The following is a 26,008-nucleotide window of genomic DNA, read 5'->3' on the forward strand; positions in this document are numbered from 1 at the left end:
TCAGCATTGCATATCAGGAAGGGGGATAAATAATGCTCCAATGTTAGGCTAAATTTTGGTGAGGGTACAACTGGCATGGTCATTTTCAAAGAGGTCCCTTGAGCTCTCACCTCAAGATATCTGAATGAAAATTGGTTGAATGGGTACCCACAAGTCTCCCTTGGTTTGTTGGTTGGTTTGTTTCCAGTGAATGTTTTATTTTTTATAATCAATGTACTCCTTCAAATTAAAGCTGTATATTTGTCTTTTTAAAGAAAAGAACAACAAGCCTATTTAAAGATCAGTTAATTGCCTAACATGTATTAATAGATTTACAACACATTAAAACAGGATTATATCAGAATGTGATGCCTCAACTCTCCATATTGACATTGTTTTCAACCTGTGTATACCTGTGTAGCAATATTTTACAACTGGGTCCCTTTTTGTGTCATGCATGTGCACAAGGACATGCACCACTGAATAGAAACAGCACTGAATACAAAGTGAGAGCGTGTTGAGTGTCAGTAACATGAAATGGAATATGTAGTTGAGCTTTAGTCACTAGAGGAATTTGGATTAAATCCTTAAGATGTGATTGGATCACAGGCCAATACGATGCCTTGATACAGAGGGAGATAGAAGACAAAAACATGGAGCTTGGGAGCTGCAGAGGACTGCTGGCTTTCCTCACCTGTTCTGTTAGGCCAGGGAAGAGAAGGAGGAGGAGGAATAAGGGTTAAATGAACAAATTAGATCTTAAACAAAGGGTTAAAAACATTCAAATTAATAGAGACACTTGAGTGATTTTTCTGAGCATCACCATATATTTACAGTACATGTATGCTTCAGTGCAAAGAACATTTAAAAGATCAAGTTAACAAGAGCTCTGAATCTCTGCTGCAGAGGAATGAGAATGACATTGAATACACAGTGTACAGCTTCCTGGTCATAACTCGCAACATGCTGTTCAGTGTTAGCTGAGCTGAAGTGGGTTGTTACTTGTCAGTGGAATCTGCTGAGCAAAAGCAATAACACAACTGATCCTCAGTCCTGACATTGATTTGGTGTCTGCCTGGTCTGCATAAAGGACCTGACTGTTGTGCAGAAATATGCAAGTTTAACTTCTTCTTTGTCTTTATGAGTGAGTTAAGTGTCCTGGAGAACTGGAATCTATTCTAACATGCACTGGAAACACCCTGATCAGGTTTACAGGTCATCACAAGCTGAATAGACACATGTACTTTCATTACCATGCTCAGTTTGTCTTCAGTCCACCTGAGCAGAACACGTACACTGGGAGGAAACCACAGTGGGAGAGCATTTAAACGAGGACTGGGAGTCCACTTGCAGACAGGTACGTCCAGCTGTGTTTTCAGAACATGAACACTGGCCAGCTGGAGTCACAACACGTTACACACTGTGGAAAATAAAACCAGCATCTGAGGACACTGAGCAGCGGTCATCAACCTCTATGAACAGCATGACAGAGCTGGGTGTCCCGCTGGTGTGAGCGGTGACATCCTGGGCTACGCAGAGTCAAATATAGCCAAACAATATTTATCCAGACCTCTAACGTCGCTGACCAGCTGACCCAACAGGCAAGCTGGATCTTGATGAGGACTGTTCAGCTCAGCTGCAGAGTGGGGTTTAAGGAGAGTGGGCCTTCAGTGGAAGAGCAGGAGATTTCTGTCATTGCGTGGCCACAGAGGAAAGGCCTGGCAGTGAAGCTGCTGCCAGGCCTGCTGGTACAACTGGGATGCCTGCTTGTAGTCCCAGTAGGTCTGCAGCTCTGCTCCCCTGAACACATACACATAAAACAAGCATTAGGGGAGGAACCCAGTTACAATATTGCTTGTAGTTTAATTCTTATGTTTGCATGATCATTTAAATAAATCTCCCTGCTGTAGTTAATGTGTCCCCTATTCTCACATACAATTAATTGACAATAATAAGTATTGTCTGTGTATCAAAGCCTGGTATTTTATGTCTTGATACCACAGAGCTCCACTGTTGTGCAGAAACTATTGAAATCACATCAGTGAGCTGTTTTATGAAATTACAGAGCCTTTCTGAAAGCATTAAACTTTACTCCTGAGCTGTTATTAAAGATTTATGTCTCCAGTAAGAACAAAAGGGCTTGGAATTGAAAGCCACTGACAACGTAGAGAAATCACAAAGTACTGAGAGACGATTAACCCAATGCTGGTTTTGGTCTTTTCATGGGATTTGCTGATATTGAAATATAAGGGTAATATTGTGCCTTTTAAGGGAGGCAGTGTTGTAGATGGCAGTAGTCTTTGAAGCCATTAAATACATTGTGACGTGGGTGGAGAACTATGTTACACATTCATTCCATTCTGCTTAGGAAGTTTAAATGTCTCTGTCATGTCCCACGGTCATATCTCACTTAAAGAAGCAACAGACAGCATTTTTGCCTATATATATCGTTATGAAAATACTGTGGATTGCACAGGGTAGTATACACAGTAAAATCAGACTATCAGCGTTTACATAGGTTACTTAGTGACTTTGCAATAAGCTTCTGCCACCGGGGACGAATTTTCGCGGAAAAAAAAATCTGCTTTACGGCAGGAAATGCGTCATGTATTGCCAAACTGGTCGGTCAGCCAATCAGGGACTGGAGCTGGTCCTTATGAGGAACTGGCCGGGGCATGAAATAGTTGAGTCACGAGCACAATGGCAGACGGACAAAGTTTGGAGATAGTGAAAAACGGCCTCCCAAAAGAAAACGAGCTAATCTGTCTGAGGAGGCGAGGATGCACAAAAAGGAGAGTGATAAAAGAAGAGGAAAAACAAGAATAAACCTCAGTCGGGTGTTCAAGAGATGGGGGGAGCTCCGTGACCAAAGAGGCTTCAACACCGGTGTCCAGCTAGCTTTCTTTCTAATGGATCAGTAAGTAACACGGCTAAATGTTAGCTAGCTGAGAGAGGACTGCACTGTACTGGCTGCTAGTTCATTCCTAGCTGGCCAGCATCGCAAATTGCCGCAACCAGGGACCAGGTAGCGAGTGTTGGTCGGCTGACATCCTCGTTATTCTACGGCAGCCCTCGGACAGTGATTCAGACAGTCGGACAGTCACCGGCTCACTATACATTATCCCTTACGTGTCTACTGTTGTTTGAACTGATACTGTGCATATTGGTATCATTTACTGTGAGCTGTTTGTACTGGTGCTGTGCATTCTGGTATAATTATTTGCACTACTATTTGTTTTTTTCTTCAGATAAATCTGATAATTGTTGCTCGGTCTCTTGACTCATTTATTTAGTAGAATGTCCACACACCTTCTCATTCTACATAAACATAGAGGTATACTGGTGGCTTTACAGCCTACATTTTATTGATTATCTCTGATCCCCACGGTCAATTTGGTCTTTGCGACAGTGCGAGCAACACTGCTGACGCTAGGTGGTGCCAAGCTAAAAAAAACCCCGAATCCTATCTGTTGCCTCTTTAAAATACGCTACACTGCCCCCACAATCTCCGGTGGTACTGCTCCGTTTCGTCCATAAGCTTTAAAAAATGTGAACAAATACAGACAAAATTACTGCAGAGTACAGACAGGAGGCTCCAACAGCATCCGTATATGTCGATGTCGATATCGATGAACATAAATGAGCCCTTACTGGGACACTTAAATACAACGGAACCATCAATAATGTTAAAAGTAACACCTGTGAAGTCAAAGAGCCTGTTAACGCCTGGTGTTACCTTGCATCTTGGGTGATCCAATCACAAGTGGACAGCACTGAATACAAATGTACACGACCACGAAGATGTATTGTGATCTGATCACTCAAACCATTTGCCGAACACATTTGACCACATATCTTTTTTTTTTTTTTTTTTTTTAAAGATATTTTTTGGGCCATTTAATGGACAGGACAGGTAAGTGTGAAGGGGTGAGAGAGAGAGGGGATGACATGCAGCAAAGGGCCACAGGCTGGATTCGAACCCGGGCCGCTGCGGCAACAGCCTTGTACATGGGGCGCCTGCTCTACCACTAAGCCACCGACGCCCCAACCACATATCTTTTTAGCGTGAACGCTAAAGCATCCTGACATGGACTACGTCATCAATGCAGGACTTGGTGGCTGTTTTGGTGACAGCACACTAATGGTCTATAACGTGCCCATTCTACATCAAGTTGGACAGTGTTGCGTGACAGTCCCTTATTTCTCCCTAAGGAAGGAAGGAGACGTGTTGAATTCTGCAGACAAACGATTTTTCTGGCTGTACCGACACAACCACTAACATGGCTAGTGAGCATGCTAGTGAGAGAGGACGAGATAAATGTGCACAAGGCCCTTTGATCTTCTAGCGTAAGTGACTTAGGCAGTAATAAAATCTGAACACACATGGTCAGCTGGAGATGTATGATAGACACATGGCACATGTGAAAAGCAATGTGTCTCAGCTGTCCATTTGTTTCATATTACCAAAACACATTTTACAACCAAGTGTAAACAGGCTCAAAATGTCTGCTGTAAAAAGACCAACTGTTAAAAGTGTATTAGCACAATCAGGTTACTTGAGTCCCTGCATTCCGAACAAAATATTGTGCAGATAAAGTGGACAGTTTGGATCGCAAGTGTCCGACTGCTAAATTTAATAATTAATGTCCCGTCCAAAGCAAAACACTATAAATGCAGACAAATGGCCACTCCCTGACCTCAGCTGTCTCTCCCAAGACATACCATTGCTGTTGTAGAAAATGTTGTCATTGCTGGGGCTGGGTGAATGAGTGTGTATGAGTGTGTGTGCATCCATGTGTAGGCCCGGCTGGACTGGGCCAGGATCAGGTTATCTGCTAAAATGCTGATAAACAGAGAGACCACTGTTCTCCCTTTAGAGAGGATTCTCAGCTATCAGTGCACGCACACACATACACACGAAGCATGTGAACAAGCCCAGATGCACACGCTGGGACTAACAGATAAAATGTGAGTGCTTAATGTCACATACAAAGACACACACAGTGAGAGCCACACCACACACAAATATGCACACACACACACACACACACACACACAGACACAATTTGTTGTGTAATTTCAAGCAAGCTATGTGACACCATTTGGAAAGAAATACCAAGGACAATATGAGCCCAACTACAAAAAAATAAATACTAATAAATCATGAGCTGTAAACAAAAGCACAAGAAAGTCACACACAGTAACAGCAGCACTGACTCACTGGTCTCAGTGTTCATTATGAAATAAAGCATCACTCAGTGTTCACTTATCTGTTATCCAGATTGTACTGTGACTTGCTGTGATTGTACAACTCCTTCAAACCCTGCTGCTGTTACTTGTGATGACTGTGACACATAAACATTTTCTTATTGCTGTTGGTAGTTTGCCTCCCTATCGATTCGACATGCTTCAGCAGCAGATGAGATGAGAGTTTCCCAAACAGACAAACTGATGAAAGCCAGACCATCGTTTGGAGATCTTCATTAGTGATTCGTGTTGCTCAGATTTAGTTTAAGGCTGTTTAAAACCACAGTCAGATTATGAAAGAGCCTATTGTTTGTTACCTGAGGGAGTCGGGAAGTGCTGAGGGGTCAGTGGCTGCTACCAGAGACAGGAATGAATGAAAAAGCTCCACTTTACACAGAAGAGACCTGAAGACACAAACGTGAATTAATATAACTGACATTTGGTCTAAATAAAAAGTCTATAGTGATAAAAATCAGAGGCTTCTCATTTACGTCATAATAACATATGATAGTGTGAGAGAGTGTTGGATCTACCTGACTTTAGCTGTGCCGAAGGCCTTCTTGGTGACTCCGTGTTTGTAGCCGTTGGCAGTGACATCTAGTGGCTGTTCAGCCACATTACACCAACTGATGGCTGAAATATATGGAGATTGTTTTAAGTGAGACTCAACAAAACTTCAAACAGTGAGTGAACTCCTAAAAATCTCAATCTGAATATTTTTTCTCCCTTGATGGTCTTATGACTGATGTGGTAGGAATTTGCCCCTTGTTGACTCTACTGGGAGCGTTCTGGGACCAGTCATTGTTGACCAACTGAAGCTCTGTAATGATCATCTACATATACCATAGCTACATAGCTATATAGCTTTACCATGCATATCAAACAAATGTTTGGCCCTCAATCAAATTTGTCTGGAAGCCAAAGATCTTTTTTATGATTATTTATGTGCAGTTTTGCCTTTATTAATAGGACAGCTGCAGATTGACACAGTGGGAGATAGAGAGAGGGGATGACATGGAGCAAAGGGCCACAGGTCGAAATTAAACCATGGCTGCTGCAAAGGACTGAGCCGATATGGGGCAAACACTGTACCAGATGAAGTAGGGTTCACATAGAAGGCAAAAATCTTTAGTTGCACAGCTGAGAGCATCTGCTCTTTCTCTGGTCACTGAGGAAGGCTGATTCAAAAATATAATCCTAAATATTTTTGTACTGTATATATAATAATGATTTAATAATGTCAATTTTTACATGAAATGTGTCGACACAACCCTTAAAATGATGTGTTTATATGCCTGTCTGTAGAGGGATTTTGTTGACAAGTTGGAATCTAGAAATAACTGTAACTAACTGTAATGACATGAATGTGACATTAAGGCTTCCTTTTGATCATTTAGACCAAAATGTGTGAGTGACGCCCCCACCTGCTCCACAGGGGGAGATTCGTCCCTGTCCAGCCTGGTGTCGGAGCTCGGTCTGGGCCTGGCTGAAGGGGAACTCCAGGCCAGACTGGAGCAGGAGAGGTGGACACACAGAGAAACCAGCGGGGAGGTCCAATACACGGGAGCACCTGAGGAAGAACAGGGGACTGCTTATTACATGGTGAGGTTTTAAAGCTGGTAACAGCGTGAATATCCAGCATCTGTAAATCTGACTAATTTGATTTAAAAACATGATAAACCCTGAATGACAACAGGTACATTTTTATCCTCCTTTTAACTAAAGAAGAGGAGAAGAGCTCATTAACATTGATTTTTAACAAATTCGTGACCAGAGAGATGAGTCTTGTGTGTGCACAAAAATCCTTAAATCTTCAATGTAAACTCATGAAAATGAGAGAAAAAACAAAAGTGTTGCGTTTAAATTTTTGTTAAGTGTGTTATGAATAATGGGTCAGATGTGTAATGTGAAAGCCAACAGAGAACCATCTCCTGACGCTGAAGCTCCCCTCGGCTACAGGTCTTTTTTTTATCACCACCATTTAGCACATTGTTTTGTTTCTGCTCAGCAAATTCTTTTCTCATTTACTTTGTTTCCAGCCACAAAAAGTAGCTGTTTCGAACAAAAAACACTACACATCCATCCAGCACCAAACAGCAAAGTTAGCAACTAACTAATGAAGGAAGTGAACCATTTAGCAGTAGGGAGACAGATATTCTTCCCAGGAGTTGGTGGAGACTAAAACAGAGATTAAAAGGACAGTGGATGTTGGATTTATATTCAATAATTGAATAAATATTAATGTTGCTTCATGTCTGCTGGATTAGCAACTGTTTGCCCACAGATTCAATTTAATAAGGGATGTAAAATGCTGCAGCTTTTACTACTGCTCACCAGTGGTAAAAAAAAAAATAAAAATAATCCATGCAACTTCAAAAATGGGGTCATGAGAGAATATTCTTTTTCATGAGCTTAGAACTTGTCGCTCTGCTCCTCGTGATGATGTTGATCTCAACAAGACTTTTACCTGGTAAATTTAAAAAAAAAAAACAACAACTCTTGACTGTTGTTTCTGATATTTTAGATGTTATTTACAAAGCTAACAAGATGAGCTAAAAAAGGCTCTTTCTGTGAATTCTCACAAGTATCCAATTAAAAGTTAAACTTTGACAGTGATTAATCGTTTGTCTACGTCAGATAATAAAGACAAACAATCATGATAATTTCTCCAAGCCCGAAATGACTTGATTTATTTGATGTTTATTAATAACAAACTAATGATGTATATTGATTGGCTTATTGTGTCAGCATTGCTTCTTACCTTGTGACCAAAGCTCTCTGCATAACTTCTTGGTTGTATGGACACTTCCCCACCACCACCGTGCTGAAGTAGAGCGCCTCCTGAAGGTAGTGGGACAGCAGTGCACCCTGGAAGCCCAGCACTCCCCAGCGGGCCAGCTTGTCACTGCAGGAGAGGGACAGAGTCGGCTCTCCTCGTCCAGGCTTCACCCGGAGAACCCCTGTGCTATGGTATCCCACCCCAGGGTGCAGAGGGTCGGCTGGGGCACCCGAGACACACTTGGCTCCAGTTCTGTGAATGTCTGAGACCTGTGGATGCAGTCCAGCCCTGTCAGAGTCAGGGTCTCTGGTTTTTGTTGTCAGCTGGGCTGAATCTTGTGAGACAGTTTCCACAGGTGTGTCTGCAGAGTTACTCTGTGATGGATCTTCACTTTGAGATGAATTTGAAAGGAAGGGTTGTTTTGTGTCTCCTCTGTCCTCTAGCTTTGTCTCCACTGTCTCCTGTTCCTCCAGACGGGGCCGTTTAATGTTTTTCCCTTCACTTGGTTCCTCATCTTTCCTTTTCAGGTTTCCTCTTCCGTCGGTCCCTTCATGGTTTTTTACAGATGTGACAGGAGGGCAGGGCTGAGACTGGCTGTCAGCCATAGGGATGATGGCGGCATCACCACCTGAAAATACACAAGAAGTTTTGGACTGATTTGGGTTTCCTGGACAAATCACTGGCATGAGTTCAGTTATTGTTTTGTGAAGGTTGATATTTTGAAGTAAAGCTGTCTGACAAAGTTAAAGGCCCTGACACAGCATTTTTACCAACACGGGGAGACTCTTTTTTTAGCTCAATAAATCATGGAAAGAACGCACATTACTTCAGAGCCTTACAAAAATATATCTAAATTGCAACAGATTAAAAAATATATGACAAAATATATAGCTCGATTTGAATCCTGTGGATCATCTAACATAACTTTTTGGTGGCCATGTTACATGAATTCTGTTACACAGCCACCCAGTTAGATATTCTGGGAGCATACTGGACTCACAGGGAGTGTGACTGGTAAAGAAGAGAAAGGAAACTCCTGGCTGAAGCCTCCACTTCCCCCACTGATCTGCCTTACATAACACAGAGCTGTCCCCACCACTCACAGCCCTGTGCAGCTCCTGGATCAGGTACCTACAAATACACACACACACACACACACACACACACACACACACACACACACAACATGGTAACAGCTTATGTATATATTTCGTGTACACTCAAGTGTCAGCGTGGAGCACCAGAGCCAACAAGATATTAGGATCGGAAAATTTACAACAAATACACACCTGATGCATCCCCTTCTAGCAATGACTTCTGCATGGCTGTCATTAAGAACATCACCTGAATGGATGAGAGGATAAAAAAAAAGTTGATCTAAAGGCTGTTTTTTAAAAATGAAGACAAATATTTTAACGATTATTATGTATATTGCACTTTTACAAGCTAACATGAATGTCAGTGTGTTCCACAAGCTGAGAAGGATTTGTTTATTTGTAATCTTAAGTCCAAAAACAGGACTGCAAAACATCATTGTATTCAAAGACAAACATTGGTCTAGGGAGGATATTTTTTCAATATGACATAAATGCGCCATTTCTGTGGACGTTTAAATCAGTTTTTACTGTGAACTATACACAGACTAATGGAACGATAAGTATTTTGTGTGGTTGCAAATCTATTTGGATGGGCTGGCAATTAAAACCTGTGTGGAAGACAGAGACCCATTCAGAAGACCTAAAACACCAGTTATCAAAACCACAAACCATTGGGACTCATCGCTGTCCGTCCAATACATTTAGTCCCAGTTCCCAGAGAAACAACCTCCCTCTTAACTGTGAAAGAAAAAAAAAATGATTAGAGAATAATTTATCACATATCTTGTCTTAGTACTTTTACATTTTTCTTATTCTACACAATATCATGCCCTATTTTATGTTTCTTTAATTTGTTTTGCTGTTGAGCTACTACTTTGCATTGCCTACATATACTCATAAAATTCATTTTCTTCTTTAAAAAAAAATTGTGGCAAGGCAGCTTTAACTGTAGCACATTTCACACACCTGGGCATTTCACAGTGCTTTATTTAATAACTTTTAAAGTTTGCCCTGTGCAGAGTGATTTGGACTGTGTTCTCTTCACTCTTGAAGTTTAAACAGACACTGCTGCTGCTCCATTTACTGTAATCAAGTGTAACATTAGCTCACTGTCACCCATCTTACGTGCAGATTTTTACCAGTAACGTTAAACATTAACGTTAGCTAACAGTATGATAACGATACGGTGAACGAAAGACGATATCAAACAGCGTAACGTTTAGAAAACAGCTGGTCTCTGTGCAGTTACTGAGCATTGTTGACATAAAGAGAAGGTGAAATGTGTTGAAACACATGTTGTAGGTCATTCGGCTGTCCAACCTGTGTCAGAGTTAGCACACCGGGTGACTTTGACCACAGCGGCCAGCAGGGTCCACTCTCTGCCCGGCTCAGGCTTCCCTCTCCGGGGCAGCTGGTTGAAACGCTCGTAGCACAACTTGGCGATTTCATCCGCGTTCACCATGTTAAACCGGACAGGGACGTTTAAATGAAGGCAGTCGGGCATTACAGATGTGAACTTAGTAAATGGTAAAGGTAATTTATCATTCACAATATCATATGAACAGTATATGAACAGTATTTCGACCAGGTTCCGCCAAAAATGCTGCTGCTTGGAGGAACCTCGAGATAACGAACACGTTACTTCCGGGCCGAGCCAAGATGGCTGTCCTTTCACAATAAAAGTCTTTACTTTATGAAGAACCGAAAATCTTCTAGACAATCTAATCTCGAAATTAATAATTAATATTATAACTACCAGGAGCACATTAGTTGTGTCCTCGCAGTATAGGAACGTATAGCAGGTATTATATTAGTTCATTAAACCATTAAAAGGTACAAACATAAAGACACAAAGCACATAAAAACAATGACTGTATGAGTATTTTAAATAATAGAATACATTAAAATGTAAGAAAACACCTTAAAGAAAGAAAGAAAGAAGAAGAAGAAGAAGAATAGCAATACCACAGTACATGTGTATGATAATAGCCTAATACTGTAAACTGTATTCACACTTTTATACTTAACAGAGTTTGGACCAAGTCATTGTTTAGCAAGTCACAAGTAAGTCTCAAGTCTTTGTGATTCAAGTCCTAATTCAAGTCCCAAGTCAAGTCCTAAGTCAGCACTGACAAATCCCAAGACAAGTCCCAAGTCCTAAACTTTGTCCCTAAACAAGTCATTATGTGCTCTTCACCAAATTCTATGCCATTTTAAGAACACTGTAATAATGTATTAAATTCAGGTACTTATTTTTTAAAAAGAAAGTTTGTTGGAAGTTGTCGCAACTCCATCTGTAAGTTTCCCACACGTTTTGCATATTTTTTGTTGACCACTGTGTTGTTGTTTTTTGTTTGTTTGTTTGTTTCTAAATTATCTTTAGGATATTTTATTTTTCCCAACGGGTGCTCCATAACACAATGGTAGTTCTACCTGATTTGCTCTTGCAACTTGACTGGATGTTGTCAGACTGGTTCAAACAAAGTGAGTCTGGAAGGTATCAGGTATTTTCAAGTCAAAAGGCTCAAGTCTGAGTGAAGTCACGAGTCACTGGTGTTAAAGGTCAAGTCCACTTGCAAGTCTACTTTGATTTTGTCAAGTCAATTCTAAAGTCATCAAATTTGTGTCTGACTCGAGTACCGGTCAGGTGACTGGAGTTCACACCTCTGATAATTAAATTGGTCATTAGGCAGAAAAATACTGTCCTCAAAGGGATATTTATGTTGTATTAGTATTGTATTGATTTTATATTACATAGACCTAATTGTAACCACTTTATATACCGTTGGTTGCTGTAGTCCATGATAGTGCATCATGTTTTAAACACTTACCTCATGTTTTGTATCTAAAACCTTAATAAGCATAGTAGCTGCCTAAGAAATGGAGTGCAGCAGAAACTAAGACATTTTCACCTGAAATATTGCCGCAGAATAAAATGGGAACACAAGCAGTAGAGTCTCAACTCAAAATTGTTCTTAGGTACAGTATTTGAGTTAACTGAGATATTCTACACAATCAGTATAAGTAATACAATTGATGGTGGTAGCAGTTTGTTATTAATATTAAGAGGAGTAATAGTAGCTGTAGCAGCAGTGTTTACTTCTACATATACTCAGCCACAGACTCTGTCACCTGTGAAATGTTACCTGACTTGTGGATTTCTTCTGACATGTTATATTTAGCTCTACAGACACACACGCATCTGTTCATTTGTCCGAAATGTTTGTACTTTCTTCTACCCTGCGCGTCTTTTCATGAAAACAAATAGAAATACTTTTTATACTTTAGTTACTGTCCTGACAGATTCAGACTTCATTATGTAAGAGGTTTTTCATTCATTTTAACTACAATGTCCCACCAGAAATGAATGTGTATATTTGAATATTCCTTTAAGGTCCACACTAAGTAAAAATCAATAGAGAACATTTTTCTTTGCATTTTTTTATTTCCTTGGGCCAAAAATAACTAACAGACCCCATAGATTTTTTAAATATAGGCCTCTTTCAAACAGCTGAGGAGTCACTTCATGGTATTCTTACAGAAAGAAAAAAAAATCAAAATTGCAAACCATATATTGTTATAATGCTAGTAATTTGTTAATATACCATCATACATCAGTGTGTTACCATGGAATTAGTATTATTACTAGTACTAGCACTATTTCCACATATTTATTCTGGATATTTATCATTACAGTGCTTTGAAAACATCTCAGAAATGGTAAAAAAAAAATCCTATTGATTTTTTTCATCAAATATATAATGGAACCACATTAAATTTATGGCATTAACAACAGGGAATATTCATCTTTTTTATTTTATGAAATATGTATATTCATTATCTTAGCATCACTACATAAACGGCAAATTCAACCATTTTCTTAAGCATGGCTTTAGACATTAAAAAATCATACTTATGAAACTGTTTCAGCATATACATAATGGGTAACATTAAATATAGTACCATTTAGCAACAATGAATGATCAGAATAATTTTTTCATAGCAAATAGGCAGTTTTAATTACACTACCTTAGCTTCACTACCTTTGCCATAAAAGGACAAATGAACTGTTTTAGAACATGCTTTAAAAAAATTATTTGACCTTTATTAGACTTTTATTTTGTCTAAAGTTACATAAATGTGTTCAGTTAGACCTCTGAAATTATAACATGTTGAAAAAACACGCCCACCTTTGAAAATCCCACCACACAGAGCCCTCATGTCTGGAAGGATTTTATTTGTTATTAACTTCCTGCAGCAGATGAACTGAAAAGGCAGACTATTTAAAGACACAGTGACATCTAGTGGATCTTTTTTAGCGAAATACACCTAAACCGAATGGTAGAGATAGCTCAATCAGGTTGAGTCAAGTTCAGCACATTTTTCATTAAGATATAGTGACTGATGTGCTCTACCAAATGGGGGAGCAGAATGATTACTGAGTGTCTGTTTTTGTTGTGTTTGTTCAACAAATCAAATAGCAGCATTGTAGCAGATGAAGAAAAGCTAACAGATGTGTGGGTATCACTAAGGGTTCACCTCAGGTCATGTGATGCTTGCTCTAACCTGACCATCTCTCCTTGATATGCAGTCCCAAACATGCAGGTCAAACACTGACTGGCACACACTGATTCCCTTTGGTCAAATTTGTCACAGCGTTTTGCAAACACAGCAGTGCTGCTGTTTGGCTGCAGCCTCTGCTGTAACGGCCAGCACGAGAACACTGAGCCTCTTTGTGTTCATTCAATTCACTTGCATCTCTTACGCAAAAGGAAAACGTGGAAACAGATTTTGCTCCAGTCGTCATTTCTTCTACACTGAGCCAACGCTGGCCAAAGAGGCAGATCCCAACGCGGTCCCCATCTGTCAGAGGTTCATGTGGAGGGACCTCTTTGCTTCTCTGTATTCCCCACACTTCAGGATCCCCCTGTGCTCTGCTTACACTCTGTATGGCGATGGAGGAGACTGCCTTATTAGAGAGCTGCTGGTGAGGGAGAACACCATCTGGTTCATGGAGCCACAGGTATACACTTTCAGACGCTTATCTGCACCTCACTGTGTGTGCATTCTCACAGTTAGAAAATATTCACCTTGTGGCATTAAAGTAATAATAAAAATGTGATAGACACTAAATATTCCATAGGTTGTTCCATCTTTTTTTACGGCAGATTTAAAGAAGAGAGAATAATGATTCCACTTCACAGAGTTAGTGACTAGGCACATCTGTCGTCTTTGCTCAAAGTCACTGAACCTCCCAGATGCATTCAAGTTCAGAGACTGTAATCTGTGACTCCACCGTTATGCCTGAAGCTGTAAACTGGACAGCCAATGGGAGACTAACAGTGGAGATACACGAAAAGTTTGTTTGTATGGTCACATCCAAATCTACATTTTCAATTACTGCGATCCTGCCGGCCAAACCACAAAACCTGCCCAGATGTGTGGAAAAAGCTGCTGGTTTTGGCACAGCTTTATCCATGTTACGATCATTCCCCTTCTATCAGTGCTTACCAGTGTGACCGATTCGACTACGAACCCATTATTAGCTTGTCGTTCCAAAGGCAGCGGAAAAACACACGTCAACATTCCTCAGATCAGCTTTATAATTCTTTTAAGATCAAGATTTAAAACTCTATTGTCTGTAAACAATTGTCTATAAATGAGGCAGAAAGATGCAGATCATGTACAACTGCAACAGAAAGGCTGTGAAAGAAGTCAGTTATTTAAGTAATGTACAACAGTAGCACACGGAAGAACTTGTTTTTTTTTTTACTCCATGCAATTATGTAGTCATGAGTTGAGCAAATCTCCTCTATTTCACACTGTGTCATTGCTTCTCAACTTTTTTGATCTGACCCTCAAAATAAATCAGTGTGTACTTGAGACCCCTCATCACAGGTTATAGCCACAGTGTGGACATGAGTTGTGAGCAGCTCAAACAAAGATTGACTTTTCTTTCTTGGATTGTTTTAATTAAAGCATTTTTAGAAACCCAGATAATTTTGAATAGAAGATTTCTTGTGATCCCTCAGATTAATCCTGGGACCCCCTGCATGGGGCCAAACCCCCAGGCTGGGAGCCACCGCTATTTATACTCAGCATATGATAAGTTAAGTAGACATTATTTATTAAGGAATGTTTTAACATTTTCAACCATCCATCCTGCATTTCTGTTCAGTTCAACTGTATCTGACACACAAATGCTCAGCTAGATCTGGGTCTTTAGATTCAGATTATTCCAGTTAAAGGAACAGTTCACCCCAAAATAAAAAACATAAATTTTTCCTCTAACCTGTCGCGCTATTTATTAAGTTAGATTGTTTTGGTGTGAGTTGCCGAGTGTTGGAGATATCAGCCGTAGAGATGTCTGCCTTCTCTCAAATATAATGGAACGATAGCACTCAGCTTGTGGTGCTCAAAGGCAGGTTAAATGTGTGGCAACTATGAAAGTCTCTCCAAAATGATGCTCAAATACAATACATAGTTGCTTAAATTCTAAATAAATAAAACCTAATGTTTAATTCTCCAGACTTTATTTGATGCATGTTTAATAGTGAATATTCCATGTTAAGGGAAATGCTTGAGCTTTGAAACCAAATTTTCAGGGGCTAAAAAAAATCTATTTATGGATCAATAACAATGCAGCATGAATGCAAAGATAGCTTCACTGAAACCAAATCTATCCTATAATCTACTCTACAACTCTATGTCTCAATTCCACACTGAACCTATTCACTCTTAACAGATTTGGAATACAGTGTGCTGTTCACGTCATGTTTAAGATAAGATAAGATAAGATAAGATAAGATAGACCTTTATTGATCCCATAATTGAGAAATTCCAGTGTTACAGCAGTCAAGGGGAAAGAGTCAGATTAAAGATTTCAAAATTAAACTTAAAAAACTTAAATAACTAGGCATGCAAATAAGTACAGAAATACAAGAGATGGCAATAAATAACAATAACAATAATAATAATGATAATAATAATAATAATAATAATAATAATAATAATGAAAATAATAGGAAGTGGATAATAATGAGCAGCAGTGAATGAAAATTAGCAAAAAATGAGCAGTGGATAAAGGGAGCACATCTAGTGCAAGTGACTGTATGTGCAAAACAGCAGACAGCTGTGGTGTCCATAAAGTGTCCCTAAAGTGTCCATGGTGCAGCTGATTATCAGCAGTGCTGGTTAGTAGTCTGACAGCAGCAGGCAGGAAGGACCTGCGATAGCGTTCCTTCACACACTTTGGGTGAATCAGTCTATCGCTGAAGAAGCTCTCCAGAGTTTTTATCTCCTCCTGCAGAGGATGGGAGTTATTAGTCCTCAGAGATGACGGCTTGGCTGTCATCCTCCTTTCTCCCACTACCTGCACAGAGTCCAGAGAGCATCCCAGGACAGAGCTGGCCTTCTTGATCAGCTTGTCCAGTCTCTTCCTTTCTGTAGCCGAGATGCTGCTGCCCCAGCAGACCACTCCGTAAAAGATGGCTGATGCCACCACAGTGTCAAAGAAGGTCTTCAGGAGCGCCCCCTGCACTCCAAAAGACCTGAGCCGCCTCAGCAGGTAGAGTCTGCTTTGGCCTTTCCTGTACAGTGCTGTTATGTGATCTGTCCAGTCCAGTTTATTGTTAAGATGAACACCCAGGTACTTATAACATGTCACCATCTCAATGTCCTTTCCCTGGATGTTCACCGGTGTTGGGGGGAGGAGTCTGCGCCTGCGGAAATCCACCATCAGCTCTTTGGTTTTCCCAGCGTTGATCTGAAGGTGGTTCCTCAGGCACCAGTCAACAAAGTCCTGGTTCAGTTCTCTGTACTCCCTGTCATCCCCATCTGTGATGAGGCCGACGATGGCAGAGTCGTCAGAGAACTTCTGCAGATGACAGGTGGGGGTGTGGTATGAAAAGTCTGCAGTGTAGAGGGTGAAGAGGAACGGTGCCAGCACTGTCCCCTGCGGGGCCCCCGTCCTGCAGACAACCAAGTCCGATACACAATCCTGGGTCCTGCCATACTGCGGCCGGTCCGTGAAGTAGTCCAGGATCCAGGATGTGAGGTGATTAGCCACCCCTATGTGCTCCAGTTTGTCCCTCAGAAGCGCAGGCTGTATGGTGTTGAAAGCGCTGGAGAAATCAAAGAACGTGATTCTCACAGAGCTTCCAGGCTTCTCCAGGAGAGAAAGAGCTCTATGCAGGAGGAAGATGACGGCGTCGTCCACCCCAATGCCAGGCTGGTAGGCAAACTGTAGCGGGTCCATTGAAGGGCCTACTGCAGGGCGGAGATGAGACAGGACCAGGCGCTCCAGAGTCTTCATGAGGTGTGATGTTAATGCCACCAGTCTGAAGCTGCTGAAGTCCTTGGGATGCAGAGTCTTGGGCACAGGTACCACGCAGGATGTCTTCCACAGCTGTGCTACTCTCCCCAGCCTCAGGCTCAGGCTGAAGATGGTTTCAACTATCCCGCACAGTTGGTCTGCGCAGGACTTCAGGAGCCTGGAGCTGATGCCATCTGGACCCGCAGCCTTCCTCGTCTTTATCCTCCTCAGCTGATCTCTCACCTGACAGGTAGTGAAGGACAAGCAGCTCAATGTCCCTGCAGCAATGCTGTTCCTTGATAATGATGTGCCCAGAGTTACACCATCTGTCATTCACAAACACAGCCAGCCCCCCTCCTTTCCTCTTACCGCTGTCCTGTCGTTACATTGTCATTGTGAGAATTTTAGTATGCTTACATTAGCATTTAGCTCAAAGTTCAACTGTACCTTAGTCTCAGAGCTGCCTTTCAAAATGACACTGAGTTATGAGAACTTTGAGAACCCCTTAACTTCGATTAAGATGTTTTAAAATGCTCTTAAAAGGTCAGTTTAGTGAAGTTTCTAAAAATACACTTATTTATATTTATTGAAAAGTTACTGAAAATTTTCTGGTATAGGATATAAATCCTCCAAACCAGACTCTCAATCTATCATATTCAAATTCTACAAATTATCCTTTGTTGACCAGAATTCATCCAATGTAACTGTGTATGCTGAGGGGGGAGGGGGTTGGGGATTTCACTCAGATCCCCCTTCACAGTTGGGTTGCAGAGGGTGTAAATTGAAAATGTAATGGGAATGAATGGGGTTGTGATTACTGCTCATTGCACTCACACCAACTACATATTCATTCTGTTGAGCCTGGCTTAACTGTGCAATAACTGATGCAATAATTAAACTACAGCAATATTCTGTGCAATGATTCAACTGTGCAACATCCTTCCTTTTCTTACTACTCCTGAATGCATATTTTACATGTTGCACATTTTATTCTTATTCCGTGTGTATATACTGTGTTGTACATTGTCGCATTATACACATATTTTATATTTCTAACTTTACATACTAGTTTTATACATTGTATTGTGGCATAAGTTGCATATTTTTTTACACACTTTACATCCTCAGCACATTAAACATATTTTATATTTTACATACAAATGTTAACTTTGTAGAATATTGCACAATGTCCTATTTCTACTTCTATAATTCTCTGTACTTGTTATCAGAGCAACTGTAACGAACCACAATGTCCCCACAGGGATCAATAAAGTATTTCTGATTCTGATGATAGTATGACATTAACAATAAACATTTTGTGAGGTCATTCTTTTGCCTATGCTTTGTTTTTCGCTCTTTTGGTGGATGAACTCCATCAGAGTTCAGACGGCACACCTTATTCTGTTTTATACAAACCCTGTATATATCATATCAAACTGTCTCTTTAAAGAAAGCATCAGTACAGCTCAAGATTGAAATCTCATTTATTTTAGTTATGTACAGAAGAAAAATGCTGAATTTCACAAGTAACAGAAAAATAAAAAATAAGATCACATCTCATCTCTCTAGCCTCTGTAACAGAGGCGCACTAGGTCATGATAACAGCTCTCTGTCTCTCGTATATGGACACACACATGCACTCACACGCTGCCTCTATGTCTCTCACACTCTCCAGCTCTCTCTCTCTCTTTCATCACCTTAAAATGTTAAAAAATGTATTTCTCTCTGGTAGATATGTTATACTGCATTTTGCGGGTAGCTGTGCTGTTGTGAGTCGCTGCTGACATTAAAACTATCCTGTTGTCTGGGTTCGGTGCGTTTCTAAGCAGTGAGTAGGTGTATATGTGGGGGTGAGACTCTAGTCAAATATAATTCTCTGTATGTGCCATCCTGTCCAACCCACGTAGACATACACACCATTTATATGCATATACACAATGGCATTAATGTGAGCAACCACACACATACACACAAGAAAGCATTCACACTTTTCCTCTATGTTCTTGTGTCTCCATCTCCCAGCTCCGCCTTTATGCCATGATTCAGTTCACAAACATGATCCCCTCCAGGTGAGGGGCTAAAGATGACAGGTGATTTCTCAGCCCTGTGATTAACAAATGCAAAATTATATATATTAATAACAAAAAACTATCCCATTGAATTAAGTGTTCTCTTTTAGCTGTCTCGCATCCGTTTCCTGCATCACTCCTGTCCAAATCCCTCCGTCTCCTCAATGGCGAACAGGAGTTTCTCTCGGAGCTGCTCCAGGCTTCTGTAGGGCGGCAGGTCCAGACGGTTGAAGCTGTGAGGAAGAGACAAACAGGAGGAGACAGGCAGGTCACTATTAGTCATTCCTCTTTGTGGATTCACAGAGTGGAATAACCACAGGTCTGTCTGGCAACAGGCCTGACTCAGACACAGCACAGCAGTGTTGGGGATACTGGGTTGTTCAGGATATTGGTTTGACATTAGCAGGTATGTTCCTGTCAGGGTTCACTTTTCATGACTGATACCAAGCACTTTGATTCTGTCTGAACTCTGGACGTCTCTGCTGTCTCACAATCCTACACAAAAAGTGACCTGATACCAGAGATGGGGACTCGAGTCGCTGTTTTGATGACTTGTGACTTGACCTGACAAAAAATAAAAGACTTGAGACTTGACTCGGACTTGGAAGTCAAAGACTCGAGACTTGACTTGACTTGAGACACGATGACTTGAATGACTTGAGTGTTATTCACATCATGTTTTTGGTTAGAATATAAAATGAATAAATTAATTTAAAAAATAATGTCGATTACCCGATAGGAGCGCAGGCTGAGAATGGCGTTGTCATGATTGGATCACTACCCTGTCAATCAGTCATTCCCTCTCTACGTACCTTACGTGTTTATTGGAGAAACAGGCCCTCTTATATCAGATAGGCATCAACATGTCAGCGGGAGGGGTACCGAGAGTCATTGTCTTCGGCTTTCGGAATTACCATTATTACGGCAAAAGACGAACAGCACAGTGCAAGACATGCGGCATAAACATCTCGGACAGCCAGGCGACAACTTCAAACTTTGTTCGTCATTTGAAGAGCCATTCTGTCCAGTAAGTGCTTGTCAATTTGCTAATATTATCTGGATAGTCGGTAGTTAGCTAACGTTAGCTTGATACGATACGGGGGTGGGGTGGGGTGGGGGGGTCGGTTTGGTGGAACTTGTTTTTTAAACAACCCCAGAAAACGTGAGCGAACATTCCGACCGGTTCATCACAAGACCGGCTGTACGTTTTATGAACGAGCAACACAGGGTTAAATGAGCTAAATGGGTGATTTTGGCCGCTGCCTTGGTTAGTGTGTGTGTGTGTGTGTGTGTGTGTGTGTGTGTGTGCGCGCGTGCGCGCACGCATGGGGGTCGTCCCTGCAAAGTAAACACTGCAGCGATGAAGTCAATGTTTACTGACAGTTACTTATATCTTGTCTTTTCACTTTATTAAGATCAGATGCTGCAGGTAAAATTGCAATAATAAGGTGACTTGACTTGGACTTGACTTGACATGACCTGTGACTTGACTTGACTTGCCCAAGAAAAAATGACTTGGGACTTACTTGAGACTTGAAGGTTAAGACTTGAGACTTACTTGAGACTTGCACGTGTGACTTGGTCCCATCTCTGCCTGATACGAAGGGAGCTCCCAAACACTCCCTCACTGTGATCAGACTCCACACAAGTGTAGTGAATAAATGCATTTTAATCTTTACTTCTTTAATCACCATGGGTTTAAAGTTATAATCCTCAAGATTTAATTAAATTAAACCAGTTTTTCAAACATTGGCCTGTCACTGTATTTACAATAATTACCTCCCCATGTAGTAGCTTCATTTTTAGTGGCGGAGTCCGCCATTCCAGCTCTGGTTTGAAGGTCCAGTGTGTAGGATTTAGTGGCTTCTAGTGGTGAAGCTACAGATTGCAACCAAATGAAACTTCTCCCGTATTCCATGGGTGTAGAGGAAGTACTTTGGTTGGTGCAAAAATGCAAATGGCCCTATCTAGAGCCAGTGTTTGGTTTGTCTGTTCTGGGCTTCCGTAGAAACAACCTGGCAGACTCCATGGAGGAGGACCTGCTCTGTATGTCGATAAAAAAGGCTCATTCTAAGGTAATCAAAACACAATGATTCTTATTTTCAGGTGATTATACACTAGTAAAAACATAGTTATGAATTTTGTATTCTATTTCTGCCAATATGTCCTGCTAATACTGCACATTGGACCATTAAATGGCCTACCTATACAAGAGGGATTCACTAGAAACAATGCAGCTGCATGTAATCCAGTACAAAATGATCTAAGCTTAAAGATGCACTTGCTATCTTTTTGGAGCTTTTAATCGCATCATCTTCCCTTCCCACTGCAGTCTTCGGTCAGTAAACCTCTGAGCTTAGATTATCTTGCTACATGTTTCCCATGTTAACAGATAAGGCATCAGCTCACCATGTGTGGCTTCTTGGAAGCCAAGTCTCCTTCCCCACCTTGTCTATGCAGAACTTCTGGGGACCGTTACTTCCTGCATGGGAAGAAAGAATAACTTCATCAAATATTAGGGCTGCAACTACGATTATTTTCACGGTTAAATATTTTCTTGATTGATTGTTTGGCCAAGAAAAGTTACAAAACCGTGAAAAATGTATATCAGTGTTTCCCAAAGCCCAATATGACGTCCTCAAATGTCTTGTTTTGTCCACAACCCCAAGACATTCAGTTTAGTGTCATAGAGGAGGAAAGAAACCACAAAATATTCACAGTTAAGAAGCTGGAATCAGAAAGCTGCTGTTAATGAAATGTCCAGTAGGTTTTTCCACAATAAAAGCCTGTAGGAAAGGCTGGGATACCATTAATGTAAAAAAAATCTGCCGGAGGTGGTGAACTGCACTCACAGTAGCTCAACACTGATGATTTCTGTTAGAGAAGAGAAAGTGAGAGCAGCAGAGTGGTTTCACACTCACCAGTGTGCCATAAAGACCAATGCCATCCTGTGGAAAAACTACCTAAAATGATGTATACGATTTCTCCATAGAATCCCCGGAAAAATGGAATCTCAACAAATACACAGTGGATAGACATCATCACTTACACCAAATATCCTTATGTCACAACCCTTTCTAAAGGAAAATGACACTTAGCCATTCATGGTTGTGACACTGTGTGAATCAGTGTTGTGTACCTATGAGCTCAGCGAAGCCTCCGACAGGCAGCCGACAGGTTCCCGTTACAAACTGAAGCAGACGGATTCTCTTCTCGTTGTCCATCTCTTTCACCACCTGCAGGAACACAACTCCGTTACTCACTGGACACACTCACATCAGCGCCAAAATATGTTGTAATGCATATACTTTATCACAGGAGACGTGTATGTGTTTAGATCCAGGCTTCTGTAACGTCTAACTGAACCACAGTGTGTCCGCACCTGCCAGAACCAGTGGATCTGCTTGCTGTTCTTGGTGTAGTGTCTATAGATGGTGTTCTTCTGCCAGTCGGCCAAGTCGATCTCCTGCATCCCACACAGCATCAGCTGCAACAAAGAAAATGATGTTTAAAGTCCACTCCAACAGAATCAGAAATACTTAATTGATGCCTGAGGGGAAACTGTGTGCAGTGTTGTGTCCTTTATTCTTAGTGTTTGTCTGACTCAGTAGGAAGAGGACAACACAGGACATTCACAGTATGTCCTATCTCTGCTTCAGGCTAATTTAATTCCCTGTGTATATTAGACTGACTTTCTGCTGGGACAGAGCTCAATCGCAGCAGGAGTCAAACTGTTCATCAGTCAGGATCAGGAACTATTCATAAACTAAACCAGCATCACTAACAAAAAAACAAGAAAAGGATTCTCAGTACACGCAGTAGAAAATTAGTGTTAACATCCTTTATTCTTGCTCTCACTCTTTCTCACCTCCTCAGTGTTTTATAAATATACACCAGTCAGCCACAACATTAAAACGACTGACAGATGAAGTTATTAACTCTGATCATCTCATTCCAATACAATGTTCAATACTGTTACAGACCAAGTACAACCCCTCATGGCAGTGACCCCCCAGCAGGACAATGCACCATGCCACACTGCCCACAAATGGCCCGAGCAACTTGACAAAGAACTCAAGGCGTCAACTTGCCTTCCTAATTTCCCAGATCCTAATCTGATCCAGCATCTGTGGGAAGTGCCAGTACCCTACCTCACAACCCACAGGACTCAAAGGATGCACTGCCAAGGCCCTGGTGCCAGACACCACAGGCCCCACTGTGGGTCAGACTTCGCTGTGACCCATCGAGGCATGGACACAGGACGTCTGGGGTATTGGCACGTCCCATGGCTGCTCAATCAGATTGGGATGTGGGGAATTTGGAAGCCAGATTGATGCCTTGAGCTCTTTGTCACATTCCTGGGGTTCATTCCTGAGCAGTTTTTGTGGTGTGGTGTGGCATGGCGCACTGTCCTGCTGGGGGGGCACTGCCATTAGACAGTGCCTTTGCCATGAGGGGATTTAAATGGTCTGTAACAGTGTTTGGGTGGTTGGTGTGTGTCCAGTGACATCCACATGAATGCCAGGTTCTAAGGTTTCCCAGCACAACATAACATTGTAATGAGACGATCAGTGTTATTCACTTTGCCTGACAGTGGTTTAAATGTTGTGGCTGATCAGTGTATGATGCTGCACGTAGTTCAAGCACCCTCAACTAAGACTTTTTAAGAGTTAAAGCTCATCTTTCAAATCTTTTTTCCTAACATACATTGTACTGCGGCTTTTTGTATCATATAAAATATAAATATAAATTAAGGAATACTGCTATCATTTCTCCCATACACAAAGAGATGTTTGAAGTACCACCACACCACAATAGGTGCTTTATTTTTCATCTATGTTTAAGACCAATTTAACCTGTGAAATAAGGAAACAAAAATAACAAAATGGCTTCTTTCTCACTGAACACAGCAAGCATTTCTGACAATATACAGTCTATGACCTATCACTGCTTTGTATGAAATATGACGGAAACTTTGGTTCATTACAATTCTTCTGACTTTTAAAGGATGTTGTTTTATTACTTTTGAATACTGATGAACCTGCTACCTCTTCCTACAGCCCTCCTGCTCCTCCTCACCTCCAGCTCCTTCTCGTCAAAGTAGCGAAGCCACTCCAGAGGGACCACTTCGTTGAAGCCGTCCAGGAAGGCTTTGGTCTGCTCCTCCACTCCACGAGTGAATCTCCAGTCTGTCAGCAGGCTGAAGGAAGGAAGAGCGGTTGGTTGGTTTTTATGGTTGCATCTCCAGCGCGGACATCACTTGGACTTTTTATTGATGAAGTTTGGATTTTTGTCTCTGGAGCTGTGGTATCTATTACTGCTGATGTTAACATACCTGATGTACTCTTCCTTGTTTTCCTCTGTGACCAGCTCGTTCTCTCCGTCGTCTTTCAGCTGGTGAGTGGAAACCTTCCCGAGGATCTCCATGTCCTGTGCAAAATACAGCTCTACGCCACACTCCTCCAGGTTGTTCTCTCTGGACAAACACAAAAAACAACCTACATTTAAGGCCTTTGCTACAGATACACTTTTTGCAAGAAGGATGATTCTTTTAAACTGAAAACCACCTGCTACTCTGCCTTTAGGGATAGAGTATGTTAAATCCCCTGGGACTGAGAACAGGGTTCCTGTGGATCCTTAAGAAGTCTTAAAAAAAAAAAAAAAAAAGGCCTTAAGTAGTATCAAAATGTCTTAAAGTAGTCTTAAAGTAGTCTTAAAAATGATCAGACATGGGATGTAGGATTTTATGAATCAGTTTTTTTTTTGTGACGTTGCATTGGATAATCTCAAAACAATTTGTAACCCCTATTTTTCTTACGCAATTTACTGAATGCCTCTCACATTGCCGTCACAAAAGTTCAGGATAGTGGTCCCAAAAATGGTTGCATTTTGTTTCCGGTTGGGATGCTCAGATGAGCAGAGGATCCACTGTCTATTAGGTAGCTGTCACTTTGCCTTGGATGACATAGGGAGGTGCAAATTCAGCGTAAATTGGCTATTTAACCAAGATTTCATGGCAAGGCTGAAGCCGGTACATGGCAAAGCATACAAGGCTCAGTTTACTTAATGTAATACGTTTTTAAAACTCTGCACAATGAGATTCAAGGCTGTGGAATCCACCATGCAGAGTGAGAAACCCAAAACCGCCAGGAAAACTCGTCAGCCAATGCCAGGTATTTCACAGTTCTTAAATTTCATTTGCAGTGGCATTAATAATTAAGCTGCAGGAACCCTGGAGAAAATCAGGCTATCATTTAAAACTCAACCTATTATGTTTTCCATGGTTAGTAATCCTTAGAAATCATATTTTGGAGAGACCTAAATTTAAACAACGTTTCGATTTTATGTGGTGATTAATAAAAAGTTTTTTTCTTCTTCTGTTTTCAACATGACTGATTTCACACCTGGGTTGTTCTTGTTCAGTTCTTTCTTTCAATTACAAAACAAATAAAAAGTTATAAAAAAGAAGGAGAAGGAAAGGCCTGGAAAAATGCTATTACTAATAATTTCCCTCCACTTTCTA

General features: G+C 41.1%; 2 protein-coding genes across 3 annotated transcripts in view; both read right to left on the bottom strand.

Moving 5' to 3' along the window:
• Positions 1–282: 282 nt before the first annotated feature.
• On the bottom strand, positions 283–10,720 carry adat1 (adenosine deaminase tRNA specific 1). Its single transcript, XM_033634454.2, has 9 exons — positions 10,423–10,720; positions 9,772–9,840; positions 9,295–9,349; positions 9,006–9,136; positions 7,988–8,633; positions 6,651–6,796; positions 5,760–5,859; positions 5,544–5,630; positions 283–1,779 (listed from the first exon to the last, which is right to left on the bottom strand). The coding sequence occupies exons 1-9, from the start codon at positions 10,604–10,606 to the stop codon at positions 1,647–1,649; spliced, it is 1,551 nt and encodes a 516-aa protein (XP_033490345.1). The 5' UTR covers positions 10,607–10,720; the 3' UTR covers positions 283–1,646.
• Positions 10,721–18,882: 8,162 nt separating this feature from the next.
• wwp2 (WW domain containing E3 ubiquitin protein ligase 2) overlaps positions 18,883–26,008 on the bottom strand; it is a 71,427-nt gene continuing 64,301 nt past the window's right edge. For both annotated transcript variants that reach the window (XM_078168170.1, XM_078168169.1), the window contains 6 exons: positions 24,821–24,961; positions 24,565–24,685; positions 22,868–22,972; positions 22,625–22,721; positions 21,895–21,967; positions 18,883–19,718 (listed from right to left, as the gene is read on the bottom strand). In XM_078168170.1, coding sequence (XP_078024296.1) covers positions 19,619–19,718; positions 21,895–21,967; positions 22,625–22,721; positions 22,868–22,972; positions 24,565–24,685; positions 24,821–24,961 — 637 coding nt within the window. In that variant the 3' untranslated portion in view covers positions 18,883–19,618. The remainder of the gene's footprint in view (positions 19,719–21,894; positions 21,968–22,624; positions 22,722–22,867; positions 22,973–24,564; positions 24,686–24,820; positions 24,962–26,008) is intronic.

The sequence above is a fragment of the Epinephelus lanceolatus genome, chromosome 5 (assembly GCF_041903045.1).
Source record: "Epinephelus lanceolatus isolate andai-2023 chromosome 5, ASM4190304v1, whole genome shotgun sequence".
NCBI classification, from domain to species: Eukaryota; Metazoa; Chordata; class Actinopteri; order Perciformes; family Serranidae; genus Epinephelus; species Epinephelus lanceolatus.